This window comes from Budorcas taxicolor, chromosome 9, assembly GCF_023091745.1.
Source record: "Budorcas taxicolor isolate Tak-1 chromosome 9, Takin1.1, whole genome shotgun sequence".
Classification (NCBI taxonomy): Eukaryota; Metazoa; Chordata; class Mammalia; order Artiodactyla; family Bovidae; genus Budorcas; species Budorcas taxicolor.
In genome coordinates, this window is record NC_068918.1 from 6,486,742 (window position 1) to 6,513,536 (window position 26,795).

The following is a 26,795-nucleotide window of genomic DNA, read 5'->3' on the forward strand; positions in this document are numbered from 1 at the left end:
GAGTCGGACATGCCTAAGCATGCACATATGCACATCCTCATTTTCACTCCCACAGTTCAAGCGTACATCTCCAGCCTAGAGAACTGCAACCATCTCTCTTCCCTCAGCCGCTGCTTCCTCCAGCTGATCCTTTAAATTGTTTTATAAACATATCTAAAACAGAAATAATGTCATTTTAAAAACCACTACCCTGTTTGTGGCTCCCTTTGCCTCCTCTCTGAGATTAAATGTCAGTTCCCTAATGAGACACATGCGTCTTCAGCATCCGATCCCGGCGTGCACCTCCTCTTCTGCTCCTGCACAGTGTCCCCAGGTCCGACCGCTGCAGCCCAAAGGGACTGCTCACTGTCTCCCACACGACATCTCCCCACACTGCCAACCCTGTGCACATGCTGCCCTCTCTCCGTATCTGTGAACAGCTCTGCCCCCGGGGAAGACTTCTCCGCTGGTTCCTTTGCACACCACACCCTCGCAGAACCACTAGGTGGGTTCCAATCCTGCCTCTCCCACTAAGCCAAGAACTTCAACAGTCCTCTCTACAGTCAGCACCCAACCTGGTGCCTGGAGTGCAGCTAAAATTGCACAAATGATCTAGTCACACTATTCATCCCAAACTTCTTGTTGACCTTGATTTTATGGAAGGTGATCTACCTAAAGTACGTGGGCCAGCATTTAGGCCTTAGAAATCTTAGACAGTTGTTTTAAAGTCCTACTTGCATATGGGCTTTAATCAGTCATCCAAAACGTTATTCCAGAAAGGAGGGCTGTTTCAATCTGACCCTTAAAATGGGAATAACATGTTCTAGCAGAAACTTTGCTCTAAATCACAACAATTACACCTCCGCTAACTTTTATAAAAAAAAATCCAAGCGATGCTGTGTTGTTTAAAAGAACAGTATTGAACCATTTGAGAAGGGTGAGCAGTTCTGAATGATATTTAGCTCCTGTGGAGCCAATAACAAAGAGCCTAACCAACAAAGCAGTTCATAAGTACTTCACTCTTTGAAGCCTGTTCTGGCCTATGCTTGTGCACAGAGAATTAAAGTAAATTATAGTGAAGATACAGGCAAATAAGCCACAGTTTCTATACTTAAATAATAAGCTTCCTGTCTTTTTAAGACTTTCTAATATCTGCTGCAGAACTTGCTCAGAAATTAGGGATCACAATTTCTAGTCTATTAGCTTAAACTTATACCTAAATAATACATGATCTTCTATAATTTCATCTACCAATTGTTCCCAATAAATGAAGAAAATCACTGGAGGTGTTTTGAAAAACAGAATTTATTTTTAAGTTCTGGTCTTTATACTTTGGACATGCTTTCCTATAATCCATTTAGCCTTCCAGCTGGTTTTAACTAAATATTTATCAAGCACCTGCTCTCTGCACTGTACTATTAATAAAATACAGTGTTTAGACATATAAATTCACTTCTTTTTAATTTACAAAAATTTTTTGATAGCATAATCTTTTAATCTTACTTTTCAAGTAAAGTATGACTATGACCATACATAAATGAATATCAAATGTCTCAGGTTCTAAAAATATAACCCAGGAATAGCTTTCATTTTTTTGCACATTGGCCAGTTTCTTCCAGCCTCCATTTTTAAAAATACTTTAAACATTAAAAATCAAATTCTCAACCTTATTATTAGCATAGGCTGAGGTGGTAAGAGGCCATCTTTGCAAAAGGGTTTCAGAGTCAACATGATTTAAGTGAAAAAAAGAAATTATCCCTCATAATTAGCTCAAATTAATAAAATAGGAGGTTCCTTTTTGTTCTCATTTCTTGGTGTAGACAGTCTCTTGGGAAACATCTGGTAGTGGGTTCCAGCGGAAGAGAGACATGTGCTTTGGTTCCCTTTTGGGCACTGGGTTATTCTGTCTTCACGTCCCCGCCTGACCCCCGCAGAGGCCTGAAGCAGGACCGCCCCCCCCACCCCCACCCCCTACTCACCACTGACTGGGTTCCTCTGGCTGATGAAGTCGTGACCGGGGTAATGGTGATGGTGCTGGTCACTTTGCTCGCACCAGGGCGTGGCGAGAGGTGGTTCCTGGGCGAGCGAAGGACGGTGCCAGTGGACACCTCCTTCTCGGCCGTCACGTTGACTGGTCTGACAGTGATCACCGGACTCGCCCCTTCAGCCGAAGTCCCCGGGCCTCGCTTAAACTGAGAGCCTAGGTGGATGTGGATTTTGTTGTCTTCCGTGGTGATGATATTGGCGTTGGCGTTGTATTTGCGGACTGGGGTTGGTCCAGGCTGCTTCTCCGGGGTGACCTTGAGGACCGTCCTTCCCACGGGCATTTCCTGGGATTCGGGAGGGACATTGATGTCTGTGGGGGCCGCCGACGTGGACACGGTCATGATCTGGATGGGGGACGTGGGCCGGTCGGCAAACGCCCCCCTCCCGCCCTCCGGGGTCTTCTCCCTGGAAAAGGTGGTGATGGTGACTGGAGACATGGCTCGCTCCGGGCCGAGGGTAGTGTCTGCGCCTTTCTGCTTCTGAGACAGGACGTTTGGGGAGGGGATGATGGTGATCCTCGGCTTCTGGTTGCCCAGGGTGGGGATGACGGTGGTGCTCGAGAAGAACTCTTCTGCCGTGGGGCTGGTGATCTCCAGAGTGGCGGTGCTGTTCTCGTGGTCCGGGGTCACGCGAATGTGCAGCGGCTGGCCCTGCTTGGGCGAGAGGACCAGCTCTCCCGGGTGCCCTGGGCTGGCACTGGCTCGGGGCCCCTTCTCCGGAGCCACCGGGGGCCCGTTCTCCCTCTTCCTCATCCACGGGATCCAGGACTTCCTCATGGTGAGCTCGTTGGCTGCGGGCGGATACCGGTCGAGAACCGACGAACGTTCCAGAGGCTTCTTCAGTCCTACCTGGCGAAGGTTGCTCATGATGTGGTTTTCCTCCTGAAAGGATTTCCGAATGAACACGGCCGGTGTGTCCTCCTCCGCCGCCTCACTGCCTAGGGCATCCGTCTGCACGCCCGTGGATGTCACAGGAACGTCCACCATCCTGCGCCCGTTCACGCTGGGGCGCAGGGCGCGGCTGTACCGCTTGGACAGCTCCAGCTCTTTGGTCAGATGGAGGACCTCCTGGCCCATGCTTTTGTTCTTATTTTCTTCTTCCATAAACCTCTGTTGAAGGACAGAGTAATCCACTTGGAGCTGAGAAAGCTGATCTTCTTTGTTCATCAGTTCGTGAATCTTCTCTTTAAGAGCTTGGACCTCAGCTTTTAAGTCACGACTCTTGGCTTCTTCCAGCCGAAATCTGTGTCTCAGCTCAGCTTCTTGGCTCACGGCCTCACCTTTCTCTATGGCTTTGTTCTTGGCGATTTGGTGTTTGATCTCCTCCAGTTGCTGAGAGAGGAAATTGGCCTTATCCTGCTCGGTTCTAAATTTCTGCTCCAGCTGATCATACTCATCTTCCGTCTTCATCAAGTCCCCTTCCACCACCTCCAGCTGCTGGAGACGGTTCTTCAGTCTCTCAATTTCCAGTGTTAGTTCCTTAATTTTGTTATCTTCGGGGCAGGTGAGCTCAGGTCCTTTTCGAGACCTTCCTCTTGTTATTTCCCTCTCCACTTCCTCTATTCCATCAAGTCTCTTCTTTAATAAGTCCACACTGCAGCTTAATTCAGAGGACTTTTCTTCTTCACTTTTCAGTTTGCCTATTAACTCATCTCTCTCTTTCGTTAAATTGTACACCTTTTCCTCCATTTCAGATTTCAGCTTTAAAAGCTTCTTACTTTCTTCGATGAGTTTTTCCGTGACGTCCATAACCTTTCCTTGCTCCACCTTAAAATTTTTGTTGAGTCCATCCACTTTTTTCTCCTCTTGCTTTATTTTTTCCATCATATTTTTCCTTTCATCCACCAGCATCACGGTAAAGGACTTCAACTTCGTAAGATCGTCTTTGAGGCTTAATTCAGCCTTTTCCAATCGACTTTCAGAACATTCCAGTTCTTTAACCCGACTCTTGACCACCTCCAATTCGTTGAGCAGGTCCTTGGTTAAATTCTTTTCTTTCTCCAGATTCAAGTGCAGCTGGGTGCACTCGGATTTACTCTTGCTAAACGCTTCTTCCAATTTCTCCAGTTCCGACATTCTCTTCTGTAACTTCTCAACTTCAAGTTTGAGCTCCCGGCTATGGTGTTCTTCCTCCTGCAGTTTCTTCCTCAGTTCCCGGCACTGGGACTCGGTTTTCGTGATCTCTTCGTCTTTACCCTCCATCTCAAGCACGCGCTTCCGTAGATTTTCCACTTCTGCCATGAGGCTGGAGTTGCCGCATTCCCCTTTGGCAATCTTATCTCTTAGTTCCTGAAGCTCTTCTTCTGCCTTCTGAAGGTTTTTGTTGGTCTCTTCCAACTCCTCGATTCTCTGAGTCAGGCCAACCAGCTTGAGTCTGAGTTGTCTGTTGTGGGACTCCTGACTGGCCAACTTAGCATTCATCTCTTCATGCTCCTGGGAAAACCTTGATGCCTTGTGTTCGAAGTCCACTTCCAGCTTGAGCAATTTCTGCCTGTCTTCTTTGGACTTGGAAGTGATGGCTTTGAGCTTTTCTTCCTCTTCCCTCAGTTTCTGAGTCAGGTCCTGTACTTTCTGGCTCTGCAGGCCAAGTTGCTCGATATGCATCTGCCTTTCATCCACAAGCATGAGTGCAAAGGACTTGAGTTTCACAAGCTCATCTCTCAGTTTGTTGAGCCGCTTAGCGTTTTCCTTTTCTTTGCGGGCTTGGTAAGCTTTTTCCTGTTCAAGGAGTTTTTTCAACCTAGAAAACAAAATATATTAAAATATCCTATTTTATTACATGATATTTTGTTTATGATATGTTTTTATACATATTAGAAGATTGCGTGCATGCTAAGTCTCTTCAGTCACGTCCAACTCTTTGTGACCCTATGGACTGTAGCCCACCTAGCTCCTCTGTCCATGGGATTCTCCAGGCAAGAATACTGGAGTGTGTCACCATGACCTCCTCCAGGGGATCTTCCCAACCCAGGGATCCAACCCATGTCTCTTAGGTCTTCTGCACTGGCAGGCAGGTTCTTTACCACTAGCACCACCTGGGAAGCCCATTGAAAGATTAATCAGCAATAAGATTGTCTTAGATATGAACTAAAAATAAATGTTATTGTAATAAATCCCCTGTCAATACTGAAATATGAAGGTTTAACATATAGCCATAAACTTACCCTTAGTGAGGGGTAGCAACTAGAAGGGTGCCTGGAGAAGGCTTTTCACTAGGTTCTGTTCCATAATCTGTGTGCCTTTTACACAGAATTATTCAGCTTCTGAAATTTCAGTAAGTTGAACCCTGATGAGTACCTTTCTACATATATGCTATACTTCTATAATATAAGGATGGAGTAAAATTTAGGTTTTGCAATAATAATGACTATTTATGTAGAATTTTCTGTGTTCTAGGCACTAGTCTTTATTTATCCTCATGGCAAGCCTCTGAGGCAGGTACCGCCACTGTCATCCCAAGGAAGATGAGACGGGACCAGCCCAGTCAGTCAGAAGGGAACGGGTCTGGGGTCTCAGGCGGTACAGCCCAGGATACTTGCTCTTCACCTTGCATCGTATGACTTCAAAAGAGAAATTTACTTTAACTGAAAGGGAAGGCTCAGAAAAGAAGGTGCTTTGGGTTTCCTTGTATTGTATGCAACTATCACCGGACAGGAACAGGGCAAGATGAGCTTTCTGATAGAGAGCCAAGCTACATAACTGACTTTAGTTAACACCAGGGCTGGCACAGCATCTTGTCTCTGTTTTCTGATTTAAACATTTCCTTTTAGATTGAGAGCTAGGTAGGGAGGAAACACAAATTCCTATCCATCCAAAAAGATGTGGCAGTCACAGGAATTACTGTTGTATATGCATGAAATGCATTTTCTCTATGGTGGTGGTGGTGTTTAGTTGCTAAATCGTGTCTGACTCTTTGCAACCCCATAGACTACAGTACTGTAGCACGCCTGGCTCCTCTGTCCATGGGATTTCGCAGGCAAGAATACTGGAGTGGGTTGCCACTTCCTTCTCCAGGGTTATGGTTTAATGTATAGATTTTAATGTTAATGTATAGCTTTAAAAAGTAGAAATATAAGTAGACCAAAGTATATTTACAGTACTTATGGTTGTCAGTTAGCTTACACCAATTTTTAACAGTTCTTTTCAATTATCCATAAAACAAAGTTAATATAATATTTACCATATGTAGTTACTAAAGTAATTTATGCTTATATGAGAAGCAAGTTATAAACAACCACTGATGTATTTGTTGTAAGTACATTTTTTTCTTTCAATATATTTTGAACTTTATTTATTATGAAAGATTTATTTCATAATTAGATGAACTTGGATTAGATTAGATTTACTTGGATAACAGCTAATCTGACAGCTGACAACAGCTAACAGAAGTTAATAGTGTCATATTGGACTGTTCAAGAAATGATTGAATGTACACAGAGTAACTATAATCAAACCCAGTGTCAGATAGTTACTATATAAATAGCTCAGCTGATGTCATTAAGTTTTTTTCATAGAATTCATTTCTGTAAAATATACCGTTGTATCTAAACATCTATTAACTGAAATGGGTAACTTCCATACTCATTATGGCTTTATTTATAAAATAAGACAAAAATATTATTTTCAAATCCATGAGTTGAATGAGTAATACTGTAATGGCATCACTAATTGTGGTTCTTACATGTGTAAAAGGGCATTTTATTGATTATCTTATCTTTTTACTTGGCGTCAAAACAACTGAAATGTCACCTTACTGTAGAATGAGACTTCAGGGGACATTTTCAAATCCCTTGACCTAACTAGATTGTTAGAGACAAATTCCTTTAAAATATCACTATTCTCAAATTTAAGGCTTAAAGTGTTGAAATTTCTAAAGATAGTTGTTGAAGAATCTTACGCTTCTGTGCTATTAGAGGCAGAGAGCTGGAATGGTTAAAACATAGGCTTTGGGGTCAGAAACAACTGTATCTGAATCCTGGCTCAACTGACACACTTGACCCTATGTTTTCCAGGCTGTAAAGGAAGGTGAAAGGGATACTAATACCTCCCTCACAGGATGTTCTAAAGACTGAGATAGTAACGTGACTGACACACAGACTCAACCCGCGGATGTAATAAAACACAAAAACAAATATAAGAACTAGAGAGTACAGTTTCCTCCACATGGGAAGTCTGTTCAATGCTTTTTGTGTGTAATCTGTAAGTATTTTTATGTCATTGTCTTGACTTTGATAGTAAAACCTGGGGCAGTGATGTTTCAACCAGAGAAAAGCATAGCGTTTTCTGCTCAGTAGACAATTCTGTGAGCCAAGGGCATAACCTTAGATCTTGGCTCCATAAAACCACATTTTTTCAGGTCCTCTTACCTGTGACTATTTCTCTTTTTCTAGGCCCATTAAACTTTCTCTCCTTCCCTCTTCTTTCACATTTTAAGCCATTCTCATCTTTTAAGGGCTTCCCTTGTGGCTCAGCTGATCAAGAATCTGCCTGCGATGCAAGAGACGTGGGTTCAATCCCTGGGTTGGGAGGATCCCCTGGAGAAGGGAAAGGCTACCCACTCCAGTATTCTGGCCTGGAGAATTCCATGGACTGTATAGTCCATGGGGTTGCAAGGAGTCGGACACCACTGAGTGACTTTCACTTTTACTTTCATCTTTTAAAGTGGACCTAACAGCAACACACAACCGATTCTCTGCAGGCGCCCAAAGCCCAGTTTCCCAGTTGGTGTAGCTGAGGGTTAGATCCAGGACTTGGTAGACTTGTGTGGCTCAGTCAGGACACTCTGGCAACAGTCTCTCTGCACAGAGACCTGCATTCAAGTGTCTGTAGGCAGGGCGTTGGGGATGGGAAGAATGGGATGAACTGCGACGACTTTGCAAAAGATAATGTGGACTTTGGGACTGCTCACTCACTGGCAGGAAGAGAGAGACAGAAAAAATTACTTCAGCCCTTTAGGTCTGAATAATTGCAAATAGTAGTGCCTTTATTAGAAGCAGGAAAAGAGATGAGAAAGGGTATTGGCAGAAATTGAGAGTTGAAGCAACACTAACTTGCAAAGTATACCAGACAATAGTTAACAATACTATATTGTATACTTAAGAAAAATTTTAAGATGGTAGATCTTGGGTTTTTATTTCAAGAAGGGAAGTGACAGTCCTTTAAACATGGGAACAAATATGACCACCAAAGGAGAAACTATGCACAGAGAGAAAAAGGAAAGGATGGAGAAAAAAAACTTTGGGAAATGCCCAGAAATAAAGGGCAAAAGGAGGAGGAGCTATGGGAACACATGTCAAGAGAGGGGGAGAGGGGACTGAGGTGGGGAGATATAATTTTCTTCAAATTATATCTGAAGAAAAAAACATTAAGAAAAAGCCCTGGAAAGTTTTCTAAGATGTCAGATAAAGGGAGAAAGCTGTAAACAAATACAAAGTGGAGTGGAGAGAAAGGTGCAAGGAGAGACCCGTGGAATAACACAGGGGCGCCAAAGAAAGAGAGGGCTTGTCTCCACTGACCTACCCTTTTGGTCAATTTTGGCATTGCATTTTCAGGTGTGTGTGTTTTTTTCCTTCTCCCATATCTACAAATCCTCCTTTTTACATTAAACAAGCATTGAGAAGTATTATCATATCATTGCACACACGTCACAAACCATAACGACTATGGCATGTTAGGTTTCTCTTTCAAACAATTTTCTAATAGTTACACTTTCACATTGTGCTTTAAACACTTAATTTGCTCTACATTACAGGGCACTATTTCCATGTAATTACATTATTGAAAGAGGAAATTAGGAGGATTTTGGCGCTTTATGTGCCCACTGGTCTTACTACCACCCTCTGCTCTCTTTTGTATCCGTCTTGCCTTTCTTCAACCATACCCTGGTTCTGAACATATTAACATTAAAAGGAAACAAACCAGAAGACCAAGACTAAGAAAGTGAATTAGTGCCTTAATTCTCATCAGCAGTTGCAAGCAGAGCACTAACTATTCTGAAATCAAATTTGTTCTTAGCAAGTTCTTAATTTTCTGCAAACATTTTATCTTATTTAGAGGACAAAAGGAAGACAGTAATCTAATAGATTCTTCAGAATTCTCTTGCCTTTCTTAATAACTATTCTTAAATGTATTCCTCATTTCTCTTCCATACCCAATAAAACTATGTGTTTTTTTAACTTACAAATTTGTCATTTATAAACATGTCCAGAAATTCAATAATTTTCACTAAGAAGATGTTAAAAGTAGAGGCTGAATTGTTCTGTTTATGAGGTACACATTTGTCAAGACTCATCAAAATGTCTCATTAAAATTGGTGAATTTTGTAATATATAAATTATATCTAAAGAAAAAAACATTAAGAAAAAGCCCTGGAAAGTTTTCTAAGATGTCAGATAAAGGGAGAAAATTGTAAACAAATATAAAAGAGTGACTTAAAATATGGTAGAAAACATAAAATAGGTTATTAATCTTAAGGCAGAAAAAGGTGAAAGCAGAATTTGAAAAAATTAAGAGAAGGCAGCCAAGATTTTCAGATGGAGTTTGGACTGACAAGAAAACTTGTTCTGGGGAAATAATGTTTCAAGTACTAGAAAACCTTTAGTTCTAAAATTAGTTCTAAAATTTCAAGAGGCTCTTAAAAGCACATCCCAAACTCAAATTTTTGCTAATACTTAATTCCTTAAAAAATAAGGGATAGGAAGAAAGGTGTTCTGATAATAAAACATTTTATTTACCAAGCGTCTATTATAATACATCCTTGGCTGTGTGTTAAGTGTTTTTATTAGTTGATTTCATTTTTATAACAATCCTTTGAGCAAAGGTTACTCATTACTATACTGTGTTATGAACAGGGAAGTTATTTGACTTAATCAAGGGAACAGGACTAAGAAGGTAAGATTGGGATTTTGGACCAGATCTGTCTGACCACAGTGCTTTTAACAATCATGTTATTGCTCAAGTAGGTACTGCTTGGAGAGCTGAAGTTTGCAAGACTGTTTAGGTTGCATGCGTGCGTGCTAAGTCGCTTTTGACTGTAGCCCCCAGGTTCCTCTGTCCTTGCGGATTCTCTAGCCAAGAATATTGAGTAGGTTGCCATGCCCTCCTTCAGGGATCGAACCCACATTTCTTATGTATCCTGTATTGGCAGGTGGATTTGTTATTGCTAGTGCCACCTGGGAAGCCCGTTTGTTTAGGTTAATTGTGTCTTATTTGATTTAGCCTATCTTTCTGGAATTGTCAAGATCCTCCTTGAACTGTTTCATCACCCAGTATATCAGTTTATATCCAGAATTTCGTCAATGGAAACGTGACCCCGGTGATTAATTAAAGGACAGGTCAATGCACAAAGCACTTTAAATACATTCAGTCTCTCCCTGCTGCTGACATCAACCCATTCAGCAGTAAGGACGTCACCACTGGGCACCCATGAGCCCGTGGGGCTGTTTTTCATCATCTTCCTGAGCTCCCAGTCCTCCCCATGTGCCTGTTCCAACCACATCTTCCTCACATCAGTCAACTACAACCAAATTCTCCCAGATGTTTGGGTCCCAAATCTAGTCATCCTTGAGTCCTAGGCATCCTCATTCAGTTCTTCAACAAATCTTGTCAACTCTACCTTCAAACTACAGCTCTACAAAATATAATCTACAGATGAATGGTTCTTACATTTTTAAAAGCTTGTAAAACATAACTAAGAAGAAGAGGCAGATACCGTATGTGGCCTGCTAAGTCTAAAGTAGGAGTCTAGTGGAAACTGCACGGTAAAAGCACACAATTGGGAAACAGACATAATAGGTGGCTTAACTGAAATGAAGGGTACCTGTGGAAGAGTATGGAGAAAAGAGGTTGGAAAGGAGGGACAAGCCACTCCAAGCCCTCTGTGGGCTAGCAGGATGGATCTGAACTTGGGTTTCAAAATATGAGGAAGTTCAACAGCTCTGGAGAAGCTGAAAATCAGGATGCTGCAAAAAAAGGAGCTGAGAAATACAATGAAGTCTGAACTAAAGTCATGTCATTGAAAAAAAAAGAAGGAGAAATAGGGTCACATAGTGATTCTTAGGAGACAGAGTTTATAGGGTTTGGTGACAGACTGAGTGAGGATGGAGAGGGGGAAATTTGGACAGACTCCCCACCTTCTGGACAGGGTTATTAGTTTGCTGTCAGTGCTTATCACATACAGGCTAGGAGAAGAGAACCAAACTTGGAGGGATAGCTCATGATGCTCCCAAAAAGGCACACTGACTTTGAGGTTGTCGAGAACCTACAAGTGAAATGCTTATTGGGAGCCTGGAGTTCAGGAGAGAAATCTGGACCAAAGATACAGACTGGGAGTGTCCAGTGACAGTGTAATCTAAAGCCATGAGAGAAGGACATCCCTGGAGGCCCAGTGGCTAAGACTCTGAGCTCCCCGTGCAAGGAGTCCGGGGTTCGATCCTTGGTCAGGGAACTAGATCCCACAGGCTGCAACTAAGTGTTTGTTTGCATGCCACAACTGCAACTAAGACCTGGCACAGCCAAATGAATGAATATTAAAAAAAAAAATTTTAAGTCATGAGAGAGGATGAGATGAATGAGAGGTATGAGACATCAGAGAGAAAGAGGAGCAAGGACAGAAAAAAGACATTGAGATGAGAAAACATCAAGGAACGTGATGAGAGAGGCTGAGTAGGGAGGGCCAGAGAGTTAGGAGGGAGTCCAGGAAATAGTGGGTTTGCAGACACCAACAGGGCAGGAAGGGGACATGTCCATAGCACAATACTCTGGAAGGATCAAATGAGAGATAGGAAAATGGCCATTGTTTTCATTTAAATTCAAATTTAAAGAAAACTCCTTCTATTGGATATGTCAGTATGCATATCGACAATTCTTTGCCTGAGCAGTTTTCATGGAGTTCAGGGGCAAAATACAGAATAAAGCTTAGCTGGGAAAAAAAAATAGAGACAAGTACCTGAGACAAATTATTTGAGATCTTGATTATGAAGGAAGGAGAAACAGGCAACTGGACACAGGACACAGGTAAGGTAGGGCCAATATCTTTAACGTCATATGTTGGATGTGAGATACTAGCTTGTTCCCACTTTAAAGCCCTTTGTTTTTCTTGATATAAACAGTTTAGTTAATAAATGAATAATTGTAGAATACATAAAGAGGTGATTATAAAATACCACCATTTTGCAATCTGCAATGAAATAATGGGCATAGGCAAGGCTCATCAATGTTTCCTACAAGATAGCCAGATACTGTGTACATATGTATAGACCTCCACCCAAGAAATATTCTTACCAAAAAATTGAACCTGAGTCAGATTGAGCTTCACAGGGGCAAGAAACATACTAAATGACATTATGATGATACAATCAGGAAAATACAAAATGTAGAGTCTATACAGTTAAAAAACCTAGTTTCGTCAATAAATAAATCCCAAGAAGAAAGAGTACGGGAGTTGAAGCTATGGATTAAAAGAAATTGAATCTGTTTCAATTCTCATCCAAATTTTTTGAAAAATGAGATAATTAGAAAAATTATGTTAGGAATTATTATTAAATTTTAGGTATGATAAAGGATCTTGACAATATTTTCAAAAGAATCTTTATATTTTAGAAATATATACTGAAATATTTACAAGTGAAATGATATGTCTGGAATTCACATGAAAAATAATCTAGGGGAGTTAGGATAGATGAAACCAGATTGTTCATAAATTGATTAATTGTTGAACTTAAGTACATGGGGGTTCATTATACTATTCTTTCTATTTTTGTAAGTTTTTTGAAGTTTTCATAATAAAATTTAACCCCTTATTGTATATAGTCTTTAGCTTTGCCCACCCAAGTCTCAGCTAGTTTGGAGACTGGCCAGATTTTCTCTTTCCTTACAGTACCACGTGACTCTCCTATTATTGTGATTGTGGGTGATTTTTTCATTCATTTCTATGTTTATTAAGGTAAGCTTGTTGAAGACTCTGACTTTTTCTTGCTTATTGGGATCCATTTACACTTACTCAAACTAACGCCAGGAAAAGCAGCTCATTCTGTACTGTTCCACAGATATTTGTTATTTCTTTCCATTTAGAGTAGAAAAATAGATTGTTTTGGAGGAAAAGGGGGAAATGAAAGATTTTTTAAAAGACTTCTTCTGCTTTTCCATCTTTGAGATAAACACCTTCCCTGAAATAATTGTCAGTCTTTCCTCCTAAAGACGCAGGGCCGCCCTGGACTATATTCATTCTCACTTTTTTCCTTGGAAGTAAACCACGTAAGACTTCACAGATCTTTTGCTCCGTCTTTCCTGGCACTCCCACTTTTTCAACCATTTCTCCAGATTTGTCAGCGTTAGCTCCAGACCAGCAATTCTAATTCTCCCTTTGTCTCCTGTCCCTCCATTGTCACTTGTCACTATCTTAACCCATCAGACCCCATTTGAAACTCTGAAGTCACCCTAGGTTTGTTTCTCATCCAGACCATGCTAATTTCCCTGCTCACTGTTTCCTTCCCTTCCACTATTTTTGCTCTTCACCTTTCCCTGTGCATGTGTCTGTCTTTCAAGGAAAAACACAGGTTAAAACCAGCAGGGGCATGATAGTAATTAGAGATGAATGAACCTTAGGAGTCAAGCTTGCCTACAGTTTGAAGTCTTAAATCACATGCATTTTCCCCCCAACTAGAACATATCAGTTCAGTTCAGTTCAGTCACTCGGTTGTGTCTGAGTCCTTGTGACCCCATGCACTGCAGCACGCCAGGCCTCCCTGTCCATCACCAACTCCAGAGTTTACTCAAACCCATGTCCATTGAGTTGGTGATGCCATCCAACCATCTCATCCTCTGTCGTCCCCTTCTCCTTCCGCCTTCAATCATTCTCAGCATCAGGGTCTTTTCAAATGAATCAGTTCTTCAAATCAGGTGGCCAAAGTGTTGGAGTTTCAGGTGCAGCATCAGTCCTTCCAATGAATATTCAGGACTGATTTCTTTTAGGATGGACTGGTTGGATCTCCTTGAAGTCCAAGAGATTCTCAAGAGTCTTTCCCAACACCATTCAAAAGCATCAATTCTTCAGCGCTCAGCTTTCTTCACAGTCCAACTCTCACATCCATACATGACCACTGGAAAAACCATAGCCTTGACTAGACAGACATTTGTTGGCAAAGTAATGTCTCTGCTTTTTAATATGCTGTCTAGGTTGGTCATAACTTTTCTTCCAAGGAGTAAGCGTTTTTTAATTTCATGGCTGGCGTCACCATCTGCAGTGATTTTGGAGCCCAGAATAATAAAGTCTGCCACTGTTTCCACTGTTTCCACTCTTTCCCCATCAATTTGCCCTGAAGTGATGGGATCGGACACCAATATCTTTGTTTTCTGAATGTTGAGCTTTAAGCCAACTTTTTCATTCTCCTCTTTCACTTTCATCAAGAGGCTCTTTAGTTCTTCTTTGCTTTACATAGTACAGAACTAAGTAGCTTGGTGGGCTTTCCAGGTGGCACAGTGGTCAAGAATTTGCCAGCCAATACAGGATATGCGGGAGAGGCGGCTTCGATCAGGTTCAGATACGTCAGGAAGACCCTCCGGAGCAGGAAATGGCAACCCACTCTAGTATTCTTGCTAGGATAATCCCATGGACAGAGAAGACTGGGGGGCTGCAGTCCGTGGGCTCACAAAGTCAGACGTGAGTGAGCGACTGAGCACACACACAACCTATCTTTAAAAGCCACAACTGGCAGCAACTGAAAGGCACGGGAAGCTCATGGCTGACAACAAATTCTTCTTCTTGAAGATGGTGAGATTTCCTCCTGCTAGGTGAGCACACGCTCGGCGCTTGCCAACATTTGGTAGCAACCAGACTCCACTGTAAAATTCAAGTTTATTCTTCATGAAAATCTAGTAAGATGCTAATTTAAATTTACAAATGCTATATTCAGAAATAAATCACTTACTATATTACTAGTATAATAAATTACTCTCAGTAACAGTAGAAATCAAAGTCTAGGAAATTATTTATTTTTGCCCCAAACCATTGAAATGACTGTTTTTCCCCTGTTAGTTTGCTGCCCAACAGGAGGCCCATATTTGAGAATCACTGAGAACATGCTCTCTATTCCTATATTCTGGTACAAAGCTCTCTGACTCACGCAGAAGATAGCTAGGATTCATTAATTCACTCAATAATTCAACAAAGATGGGTTGTAAAACATTATCATCATAAAACAATGTATCAGGTGCTTGGAATAAAGAAATAAATTGCAATGCTCTGTAAGAAATACCATTTATGCTCTAGAATTTAGGCTCCTCCATGCAACGGTGGAGATGCAATTGGAGGAAGTCATTGTTCATGTTCCTGTAATTGTTTTTCCATTCCCCTGCTGTGGGAGCAGCCCATATGGCCCCTTTGCGGGAACTACTTAAGGGTCACCCTCCTCCCTTGGGAACCAGGCCTGGCTTGATATGCTAAATGAGGACCAGATTTCGGCCCCATTACTGTTTGGTCAGGAGCTGCCACCTGCACAGCCACACACTATCAGCCCAGGTGCTCTTCTGTTTCATCCTTCAGGTTTCGGTTCACACTTCCTCCCCAGAGAGGCCTTCTCTAGTTAGCCTTTCGAAAACAGCTTTCCTGGCCACACTCCATCGGGACTCCATGTTTATTTCTTTTACTGCACTTGCCCTGTCTGAAAGGATCTGGTTCTTTTATTTGTGTACTTAGACACCGTCTGTCCACCACTGCACAAAACTAAAGCACCATAAGAGCAGAGGCCAGGGCTGAACACTAACCCTTCTCCTGCACAGTAGGTGCTCAACCAGTACTGGTACAATGAGTGAATAAACAAAGGTCGTTCTGAGGAAGAATGGAAAATACGCTATGCCCCGTAAAGGGCAAAGAGCATGCAAATGCAAGAAAATAGAACATCTGAAATTCAGTTCAGAACAGTACCTCACTACACACAGTAGGAGGTGGGACAATGTCAAGAGATGAGACTCCTGTGGAAGACGGAGGTCAGATCATCAGACAGTTTGGATGTGACTCCTAAGGAGTCAGGCACCATCCTGAGGGTTACACAGACTTCTCCAAGGACTTTAAGAACAGTGATAACAGCCAATTTCAATATTAGGATAGTCTGATGACAACATGGTACATGGATTGCAGAAAGGAGAGACTAGACGCAGGGAAATCGGTTGTGTAAGTATTGAAATTTTCCCAAGCCAAAGGAAAAGTAAAGACAAAACTAAGATAACACTGCAATATGAGAAAGGGAGATTATAGGAATAGTTAGGATGTAGGGTCCTACAGTCCTAGAGTACTCCAGTACTCCTGCCTGGAAAATCCCATGGACAGAGGAGCCTGGTAGGCTGCAGTCCATGGGGTCGCTAAGAGTTGGACACAACCGAGCAACTTCACTTTCACTTTTCACTGTCATGCATTGGAGAAGGAAATGGCAAACCACTCCAGTGTCCTTGCCTGAAGAATCCCAGGGACGGGGAGCCTGGTGGGCTGCTGTCTATGGGGTCGCACAGAGTCAGACACGACTGATGCGACTTAGCAGCAGCAGCAGCAGCAGAGTTGTCTAGTTTTGGTAACTGATAGAATGTGAAGGTTAAGGTAGAAAGAGACGGGATTCTTCCCACGTTTTGATATGGGTGAATATAGAAATGACAGTGCCTTTCCTTGATCACACTGGCCCCAGGAGCATCACAATCTAGCTGATTGATCTGATGGTATCACGGGAATCTTAGGAAGATGATTGCCCCCCTTTTCCTCAGTGCTTTACTGACTTGAGCCAAGGACAAACTTTTTGAAAAACTCAACTGACTCAGGATGGGCAAGACAAGTTTTGGGGTCTTTTCTAGAAATATGACTTTTTGAAACGTTCACTTTTAGACATCACTTTGCTTCATCTGTGAAAAAAAAAAAGCACAGTTTTCTCTTACAAACTTGTGAGGGATGCAAATTAGGGCTCAAAAACCTCTTGGGAGAAAGTATTTTTGAATAGGGACCCTGACTTAACTTAAAAGATCAATGTTATACACAGCTGTAGGAGAAAAAAAACCTATTATTAAAATTACTAAATTACCAAGCTATTAATTTGTATATTACTTGATAACATAAAATTCCACACTTCCCATTACCTTTTGTAAGACAGGCATTGTATTAATAAGCTCCTTCTAGCTTCGAGCTTGCTTTGGTCAGTAGGATGCACCAGGACTTCCCTGGCAGTCCAGTGGTTAAGACTCTGAGCTCCCAATCCTGGGAGCATGTTTGATCCCTGGTTGGGGAACTATGATCCTGCATGCCTTGCAATGTGGCCAAAAAAAAAAGGAGACACTGAAAGGAGATCAGAGAATGTATTAATTGCCTCTTGAGTCTTGGCTATTTGGCTTCATTCTTCTCCTAAGTGGAGACGGCAATGGCACCCCACTCCAGTACTCTTGCCTGGAAAATCCCATGGACGGAGGAGCCTGGTAGGCTGCAGTCCATGGGGTCGCTAAGAGTCAGACACAACTGAGCGACTTCACTTTCACTTTTCACTTTCATGCATTGGAGAAGGAAATGGCAACCCACTCCAGTGTTCTTGCCTGGAGAATCCCAGGGACAGGGGAGCCTGGTGGGCTGCTGTCTATGGGGTCGCACAGAGTTGGACACGACTGAAGTGACTTAGCAGCAGCAGTAGCAGCAGCTTCTCCTAAGGGCCACAGTCCCTGTTCAGAGCTCTTGCCTATAGATAGTTACTTTTGAGGGTTCTGATAATGACTGGTCCTGGTAACTAATTCTCTCTCTATGTGCATATTTTAATGATATTAAATTATCCTGTTTGAGTCTGCTGGGTTTGTTTTGTTTTTCTGTAACCTTGCATATTATACTGTATCTTGAACAGATCTTACAATATGTACGGTGCAGAGTTCAGGATCACTTCCCTTCTCTACCCCCAACATGCAACTGTACAAGGCATGATGTCTCCGAAGACAGCTCTAGAAGTTGGACTCGCAGGACAAATCTAAGAAGAGAGGAGTCACGGATAGCTCTGGTGGAGGTGGGTCCGTGGGTCCGTGAAGAACTGAGGAACAGGAAGAATGGCTGAGGTCAGCACAGGTGCACACGGCTAAGCATGGGGAGCTGAAGCAAGAAGCGGGAAGGCAGAGCAGTGCCCCACCTCCCCCAGACCAGACACAAAGGGGCCTCATCTGTCCCTGCCCTCAGGTTGGGCAGCGGGCACAGGCCTTGTCTGGGATCCCAAGGCAAAATTCCTGAAGCCTAGCTCCTTACCCTTTTTCATTTTGCACTGTGAGTTCTTTAGAGCTAGAACGTTTCTGGTTGATAAAGGTGAAAAACCACAAATACTGAAAGCTGAATGGGAATATCCAGGAAAATAAAAATAGGTAACAGCTGACAGAGGACCAAATAGGAAATCAGAAATATGAAATTGTGTATATAACTCATCTAACTCTGTAGAATTCCCAATCATGCCAATGATTTTCACTGACAGAGGATATATGCCTTTGGGGGGGCACTTGTCATTTCCGAGCTAACCCTCTGTTCAGTGTGGTAGTTCTGAGTACGTGCTCTAGAGCCAAACTATCTGGTTTGCGTCTCGCTCTGCACCATCCTAATTTAATCAAGTTTCTTAATTTCTTTCTTCTTCAGTTTTCTTCTGTATCAAAGCGGGATAATAGTATCTGAGCACAGGGTCATTGTCAGAATCACATAAATTATTATATGTAAAGGGATAAGTGCATAATAAATGTTAGATACTATTAGCAACAATGCTAAATTGAAACTCACTGCCAATCTGTATTCCCTGTCTCTCCACCTCTCCAATTCTCCAAAGCTATTGGGGGTGGGTGCCTCTACTATGCAAGAAAGATCACCTCATTCTTGAAACCTGAGAATGCTGTTGTTTCTTTGTGGACACAGATGAGCAGTTTCTACCCACAGTGTGTTAGTGTGTAAGTCACTCAGTCATGTCCTACTTTTTGTGACCCCATGGACTGTTGCTCACCAAGCTCCTCTGTCCACGGGATTCTCCAGATAAGAATATCATTTATTGTGTTTTCATATTTCCTAATTTGGTCAAAATACTACTCACACAACTTCAGGTTGATCAGATAACAGTAGGAAGAAGATGTCATTCTTTCCCTTTGATGTTGATGAAGAGTCAGCCAGGTGCCTACATTTACTGAAAGATTTTCAGGAGGAACAGAAAAAGCCATGAAGCAGAGAAATTTGTCTTTAATTGTGTGGCCTTGAGCTCTTTCTTCCAAGTGGCCCCTCACCCTAACCCAAAGACCCATTCCGTCCCCAAAGAAGATGTCACCAAGGTGCATCACAGCTAATTATGGGATGCGGCCTCTAGGTAACGAGGCTTTCCTGATGGCTCAGTAGTAAAGAACCCGCCTGCCAATGCAGGAGATGCAGGAGCTTCAGGTTCAACCCTGGGATGGAGAAGATCCCCTGGGAAAGGAAACGGCAACCCACTCCAGAATTCTTGCCTGGGAAAGCCCATGGACAGAGGAGGCTGGCCGGCTACAGTCCACAGGCTTGCACAGAGTTGGGCAGGACTTAGCGACTGAACACACACGCCTCTAGGTAACACTGTGCCTTATCACAAGAGATACCCTCAGACAACAAGCTAAAGGGACTGATTTACCAGGGGAGCCAGACAGTGGGGAGGGCTTTGAGGTCTCTGAAACCTCAGTATGAGGGGTCCTCGCACAGGCTAGAGAGGCCTCTCCTGTGTTCACTTAGAACATGCAGGGAGGGATGGAGCTGAAGTCAGATTTCCTGAGACTATTCAAACAAGTTGAAGATAATCCATAAGGGTACACACGTACCCCATTTTACCACTTTACTCTGTACATGTATTTATAGATTGCTGGGCAAAAGTCACATTTTAAGCTCATATATTATGGGAACTCACAATATAGAAACATATCCTGTGGCAAAGCCTTTTATTAAGATACGATTCGTCTGTCTCTTGGGTAAATCTATTTTCATAAATAAGATTTGTTTAATATAGACATGAAATAAGCAGCAACTCAAGTACATAAATCACTGATAGCAGTGCATTCACATGCATTTATTTACTCAGAAAAATAACCCTCTCCCTTTCAAAAATGCCAGTGGAATTTATTGCCATTGTATCCAAAAGTCTTTTTTAAAGTTTTTAAATATAAGCATATGTGAAATTGCATTAAATACTTTAAAACTTATTTTAGCATATATCTAATAATTACTTTATCCAGTTTTCAAGTTAACTTTAAAGCTAATTTAAAAAATAATAAGTCAAAACAAATAAAGTTGCAAAACTCAGACTTAATTTTTGTATTGATTCTATTGTTGATCAAGAAAAAAAGAAATGTGCCGTGCCCTTCTGTTGTGGAAAGGATATTTAGTCTTACAAGCAAACAGAAATTCATCCAGTCACATGGAATTAAGAATACAGGCAGATCAATGCAGTGAACCGAAGATTTTCATCACAGTTGAATTCAAGATTTTCATCACTTTAAACACAGAGACAAAACATTAACAATCAATCTTACACAAAATTAAATCTACACAAATGAAAACCATACCATCTGCCCTTCTGTTCAAATTTCTGTACAACAGGTCATATGGATCTGAAATCATGCTATAAGAATGATTAGGACCAAATGAAGGTTTTTCTTTTCTTTTTTTTTTTTTTGTGAAAGACACTACCTTCTAGCCCTATTGAATGCTAAACACAAGCTATTTGTTTTTATACACTCTGCTAAATTCAGACAGTGCTTTTTGGCAGTTTGAAAAATTACCAAAGCTGAACTTTTTACACAACTGTTTAACACGGTCCGAATTTTAATGCCATTTAGACTTTAAAATAAAACCTCCTGTTTGCTTTGTTATTCTTGTTATCACTGCCACACTGTTTCAGCATAAACACAGCTTTCTTTAGATCACTGTGCAATCCAATTCATTGCCAACTTTTGCAAGCCTCTCCACATGTGCAAAGAGACATCTGCAGAAAATCCGCATAACAAGAACAACAAAATCTTTGAAAATAATATTTTTACCTCAGATTAGTTTTTTGCTCCCCAAGAAATCATAAGTTAGAAGAGACATTTATAGCACATGGAAAGCTTGTTAAAAGCCTTCAGAACACATTAGTAGGACTGCTGGCAGCAAAATAAGAGATTTTTCCATTCTTATACAAACTCCCCAAGTTTCTGTAGGGTGAGATTACTGTTCCCCTCCATAGAAAAACAGGAGCACGCCTCATACCACAAGGTGCTTCTTGCCCATTTCCAATCGAGGAGCCTGAGGTACCAAGGAAAGTCACAGTAAGCTGGTCATTTTCAAGGGCTGTCACCGTCCACACTCAGTAAAACCTGTCGTGGAAAGTTGAAAAGGTTGTGGAGTCCTTACAGCCCTTGTCAGCTCTAGAAGTGTCCCAACTCAGCTTCCAAGATGCTCTTTGCACAAGACTGAGAAATGAGTTTACTGCCAAGGAAGCCTATGAACAAATGAAACGCGCACGGACCAAAGTAACTAGAGTTGCTTAAATCAGAACAGATCTTGACCTCCTTACCTTAATACTAGGAAGCATGGTAGCTTTTGGTTTTTTTTGTTTTTTGTTTTTTTTAAGGGGGTACTGAAGTTTGTTCAACAGCAGCTCAGCCCCTTACTCCATAGGGAATTACCCGTCACATTCCAGTCCTGTCATCAGAACAATGAAAGGTGACTGTTGTGCAAAACAGCCCGAGACCACTAACTGGTGATGTCATTCTTCCCTCTAGGGTTCATTATTGTGCAGATTTACTCTGGTCTGAGAAAAGGGGTGGAGCTGCCTGGGACAGGCGGGGAAGGCAGCTCTTAAGAAGCAAAATCAGTGAATGGGAATTACTTTCCACCCTGAGGGAAGCTCCCTGGGGAGAGTACCGAAGGGGAGGAGGAGGAAAAAGTTAAAGAAAGGACATGCATAAAATGTCAAATGGGCCTCACTCTGGATTTTTCAAACTACTTAAATGCCATACAGTTCTATTCAACCCACCCTGGAATTTAAATAAGCAGGAATCCCACTGGAGCCTTATCTACAATTCAGCCAAGAGGAGGGGATTCACTTTTCAACCAAAGTGCTGGTTAATTTATGTGTTATCTAAATGAAAACACTACAGAGTGTGCCAAAGAATGCCAAGTACCCATTAGTTTAAGAATCACTGTGTCTTGAAAAAAATGTTTACCTGTATTTCTTTCTTTCTTATAAGTGTTTTGAAATGAAAAAAAAAAAAAAAAAAAAAACTATGGCCATTCACACACACTCACAAAAGTCAGTGAATACATTCAGCCAAATTTCAAGGAGTATCTGTGACATTTACGTATTGTTCTCAAAATCTTCAATCACCTTCAGAACAGTTTTCTCTCTTTTATTCCCTCTTTCTTTCTTTCTTCCTCCCTCCCTCCCTTTCTTTCTTCTTTCATTCTTTCTGTTTTTCCTTGTTTCCTTTCTTCTTTCTTTGCTGAATCTGCATGAGTATTCAGTCAAAAAGCCATTAGGTAACTTAGAAGTTCCAGTATAATTTTTTCTAACCAATATGCATAGAATATGTATATCATTTGTGTTAAATTATATTTTTATTATAGAATAAAAGCATAATACCAGATAAATTAGTCACATTAACTTTAAAGTTAACAATGAAATGCTTGCAGAGCATTTTTAAATCCTCAGATAATTTTCTATTATAAAAATATAAGCTATTATGTTGTGGCATAGAGAAAAATATGAAGGAAAAATAGTTAAAGATAAATGTTTTCCTACCTCCCTGATGTTCACTCATGCTTTTTGCTTTAAGAACTTGTCTATCGTCTTAACAGCATAAATTAAGTATAAAGATTAGTGCATGTTGTAGGGTTGCAGTTCTGAATAAATGGGTTTTGATTATCAAGTTATTTTGGTAAAAGTTACATAAAGCAGCATTCATGATTAAGGTAAGATTACAGAGACTGAACCAATTAGTTGTTGTTTATGATTTTTTGGTTTTTTAATTTTGAGGAGGGTTCTTCCAAACTGTTTTCACATTGATAGGAAATTCAAGAAGAAAAGAAGAAACTGTAGCCATCACCTGTCGTACAAGTTCTTGTGAGTGTTGCAGAAAGGGGCTTCTTGGCAACTAATAGACCCAAGACTGAATCTTGGTTTGGCATCTACTTGGTAGGTCACTGAGAATATGTTTCATAACTCCACTGACTTCAGTTTATCCAGCTGTATAACAGGGATATGGGTTCTAACTTACAGGGTTATTATGAGAATTAGGTAGAACAATGTGAGCCAAGGCCACAGAATCTGATAATAGATAGTTAGTAATATGCTTATGCACAGTTTATTCATGCTGAAAATGGGAGGCACTTGGCAAAAATACAAAACTGTGGTTTAAATTTGACACAGACAACACAAATCCATGCTGGAAAGGGAATGAAAGAGTCAGCATCGATTACGTAGTCAAGTGGTATCTTGCATTCAGTCTGCGTAAGTGGTAGTCCCAGGACTTCCCTGGCGGCTCAGACTGGAGACCCGGGTTGGATCCCTGGGTTGAGAAGATCCTCTGGCGAAGGAAATGGCAACCCACTCCAATATCCTTGCCTGGAAAAATTCCATGGACAAAGGAGCCTGGTAGGCTACAGTCCATGGGGTCGCAAAGAGTTGGACATGACTGAGCAACTCCACTTTCACTTTCAGGAGTCATTGATTATGTTAAAAACTATATCAAATCAGGGACTTCCCTGGTGGGCCAATGGTTAAAAGTCCATCTTCCAATGCAAGGGAGATGGGTTCAATCCCAGGTTGGGGAACTAATATCCTACAAGCTATAGAGCAACTAAGCCTATGCTCCGCAACAAAAGCATGACCCAGCAAACACCAAGAGCAGCCTTTTGAGATATACATATCTCAAATCAATATGTAGAGACATATGATGTTAATAGCAAGAGAAAAGTCTTATCATCTTTGAAAAATCACTAAAACAATGCCATAAGTGTCAATCACAGAAGCAATTTTTTTCTTTCTGGCTTAATACCACTCAATAGTTTACATTCAAAATTAATTTAAAGCCTTATGATTAAGACTCTCCTAAAATAGCTGTATTTATCATAATTAATTAAGATTCTCTAGACAAATGATGTTACTTATTAGAAGCTTCTTAGAATGAGAGGAAATATTTAAATGGGCAATAGAACCCTCTTTAATGAGAGTCACAGTAGGTGTTGATAGAAATGTCCCATTATTGGATCCTGAAGGGGAGGGACCACACCTTTTATTTTTTTTAAAGCTTTATTTAGGTATAGTTGACAAATAAAATTGTAAGATATTTAAAGTGTACATCCTGGTGATTTGATATACATTGTGAAAGATTCCCCCCATCTGGTTCATCAACAGATCTCTCAAATCTCTCTTTTTTTGGTGAAATTTTAGTTCTATTGTCTTAACAAAGTTCAACTTTACAATACAGTGTTGTCAATCACAGTCCTCAATGTTTTATGTTATATTCTCAGGCATTACTCAACATACAGCTGAAAGTTTGTACCCTTTTACTGCTACTGCTGCTGCTGCTGCTAAATCATTTCAGTCGTGTCCGACGCTGTGCGACCCCAGAGATGGCAGCCCATTAGGCTCCCCCGTCCCTGGGATTCTCCAGGCAAGAACACTGGAGTGGGCTGCCATTTCCTTCTCCAATGCATGAAAGTGAAAAGTGAAAGGGAAGCCGCTCCATCGTGTCCGACTCTGTGCGACCCCAGGGACTGCAGCCCACCAGGCTCCTCCGCCCATGGGATTTTCCAGGCAAGAGTACTGGAGTGGGGTGCCATTGCCTTCTCTGACCCTTTTACTAACCCCTCCCTATTTCCCCCACCTGCTCAACTCGTGGCAACCAGTCCTCTACTTACAGTTTCTATGAGTCGACTTTTTTTTTTACGTTCCACACGTAAGAGATATCGTGCAGTATTTATCTTTGTCTGGCTTATTTCACTTAGCATAATGCTCTTAAGGTTCATCTGTGCCATCAAAAATGACACAATGTCCTTTTTTTGCATGGCTGAATGGTAATATTTCATTATGTACATATGTATATCACATCTCTTTATCTTCTTTATCCATTTACCCTTTGATGGACACTTAGGTTGTATCCATGTCTTGGCTACTCGGAACAGTGCTGCAGTGAACGTGGGGATGCAGTTATCTCTTTGATATCCTATCTTCATTTCCTTCATTTCCCATCCAGAAGTGGGATTGGTGGGTCATACGGTAGTTTTATTTTTAATTTTTTTGAGGGACTTTCCTACTATTTTCTTTAGTATGAAAGTGAAAGTCTTAGTTACTCAGTCATGTCTGACTCTTAGTGACCCCAGAGACTGTAGCCCGTCAGGCTTCTCTGTCCATGGAATTCTTCAGGCAAGAACACTGGAGTCGGTTGCCATATCCATAGAGGGTAAAGCAATTTACATTCCCACCAACAGAGATTCCTTTTTTCTATATCTCTGCCAATAATTGTCTCTTGTCTTTTTGATTGTAGCAAATCTAACAGGTATGAGAAAATATCACACTGTGATTTTGATCTGTGTTTCCCCACTGATTAGCATATTCACTCATTCTGAGTTGGCTGCCCACCAAGAACCAGGAATTGTATTAGGCACAGGGGATGTGGTGCAAATAGGACAGACAAGAAATATATAAATGTATTTGGTCTTCATCCTGATTCTGGCACAGAACTCCTAAAACTCTTAGAATTTCCTAAAGGTGTCTTGTTATGTTAATGAGGTATCTTTTGGAAAGCCTTAGGTAACCTAAGGATTAGGACTGGTTGTCAGGGAACTAACCCCATGACTAGAGGGTTAGGATTTTCAGTCCCACCTCTTGGACCCTTCAGTTCAGTTCAGTCACTCAGTCATGTCTGATACTTTGTGATCCCATGGACTGCAGCATGCCAGGCTGCCCTGTCCATTACCAGCTCCAGGAGCTTGCTCAAACTCATATCCATCCAGTCAGTGATGCCATCCAACCATCTCATCCTCTGTCAACTCTTTCTCCTGCTTTCAATGTTTCCCAGCATCAGGGTCTTCTAATGAGTTGGCTCTTCGAGTCAGATGGCCAAAGCATTGGAGCTTCAGCTTCATCTCAGTCCTTCCAATGAATATTCAGGACTGGTATCCTTTAGGTTGGACTGGTTTCATCTCCTTGCAGTCCAAGGAACTCTCAAGAGTCTTTGCCAACACCACCATTCAAAAGCATCAGTTCTTTGGTGCTCAGCTTTCTTTACGGTCCAGCTCTCACATCCATACATGACTACTGGAAAAACCATAGCTTTGACTAGATGGACCTTTGTCGGTAAAATAATGGACCCCTGAGGGAGGGGAAAGGGGAATGGAGATGGAGCTCAACTGCTAGTGGCTAAAGATACAGCCGATCTTGCAGGTGTAATGAAGCCACCATACAAGCCCCAGGGATGAGCCATCTGTTTTGGTGACCATGTGGTGACTTGGAAAGAGTGGCACACCTGGAGAGGGTTGAATCTGTCTGCAATGCAGGAGACCTGAGTTCAGTCCCCGGGTAGGGGAGATGCCCTGGAGAAGGGAACAGCTATCCCACTCTAGAATTCTTACTGAGAATTCCACAGACAGAAGAGCCTGGTGGGCTACCGTCCACAGGGTCAAAAAGAGTCGGACATGGCTCTGTGACTAACACTTTCACTAATAAGTATTAATAAAATGTTTCTCTGAATTCTGTGCAAATTAATGGAAGCCAAGGAGAAGTTTATTGGAACCTGCAA

The 26,795-nt window shown here is 41.6% G+C and overlaps 1 protein-coding gene across 1 annotated transcript in view; it reads right to left on the bottom strand.

The window, feature by feature from the left end:
• Positions 1 to 26,795, bottom strand: part of FILIP1 (filamin A interacting protein 1) — a 211,530-nt gene that overhangs the window by 16,189 nt on the left and 168,546 nt on the right. The window contains exon 5 of the mRNA XM_052645710.1: positions 1,959 to 4,764. Coding sequence (XP_052501670.1) covers positions 1,959 to 4,764 — 2,806 coding nt within the window. The remainder of the gene's footprint in view (positions 1 to 1,958; positions 4,765 to 26,795) is intronic.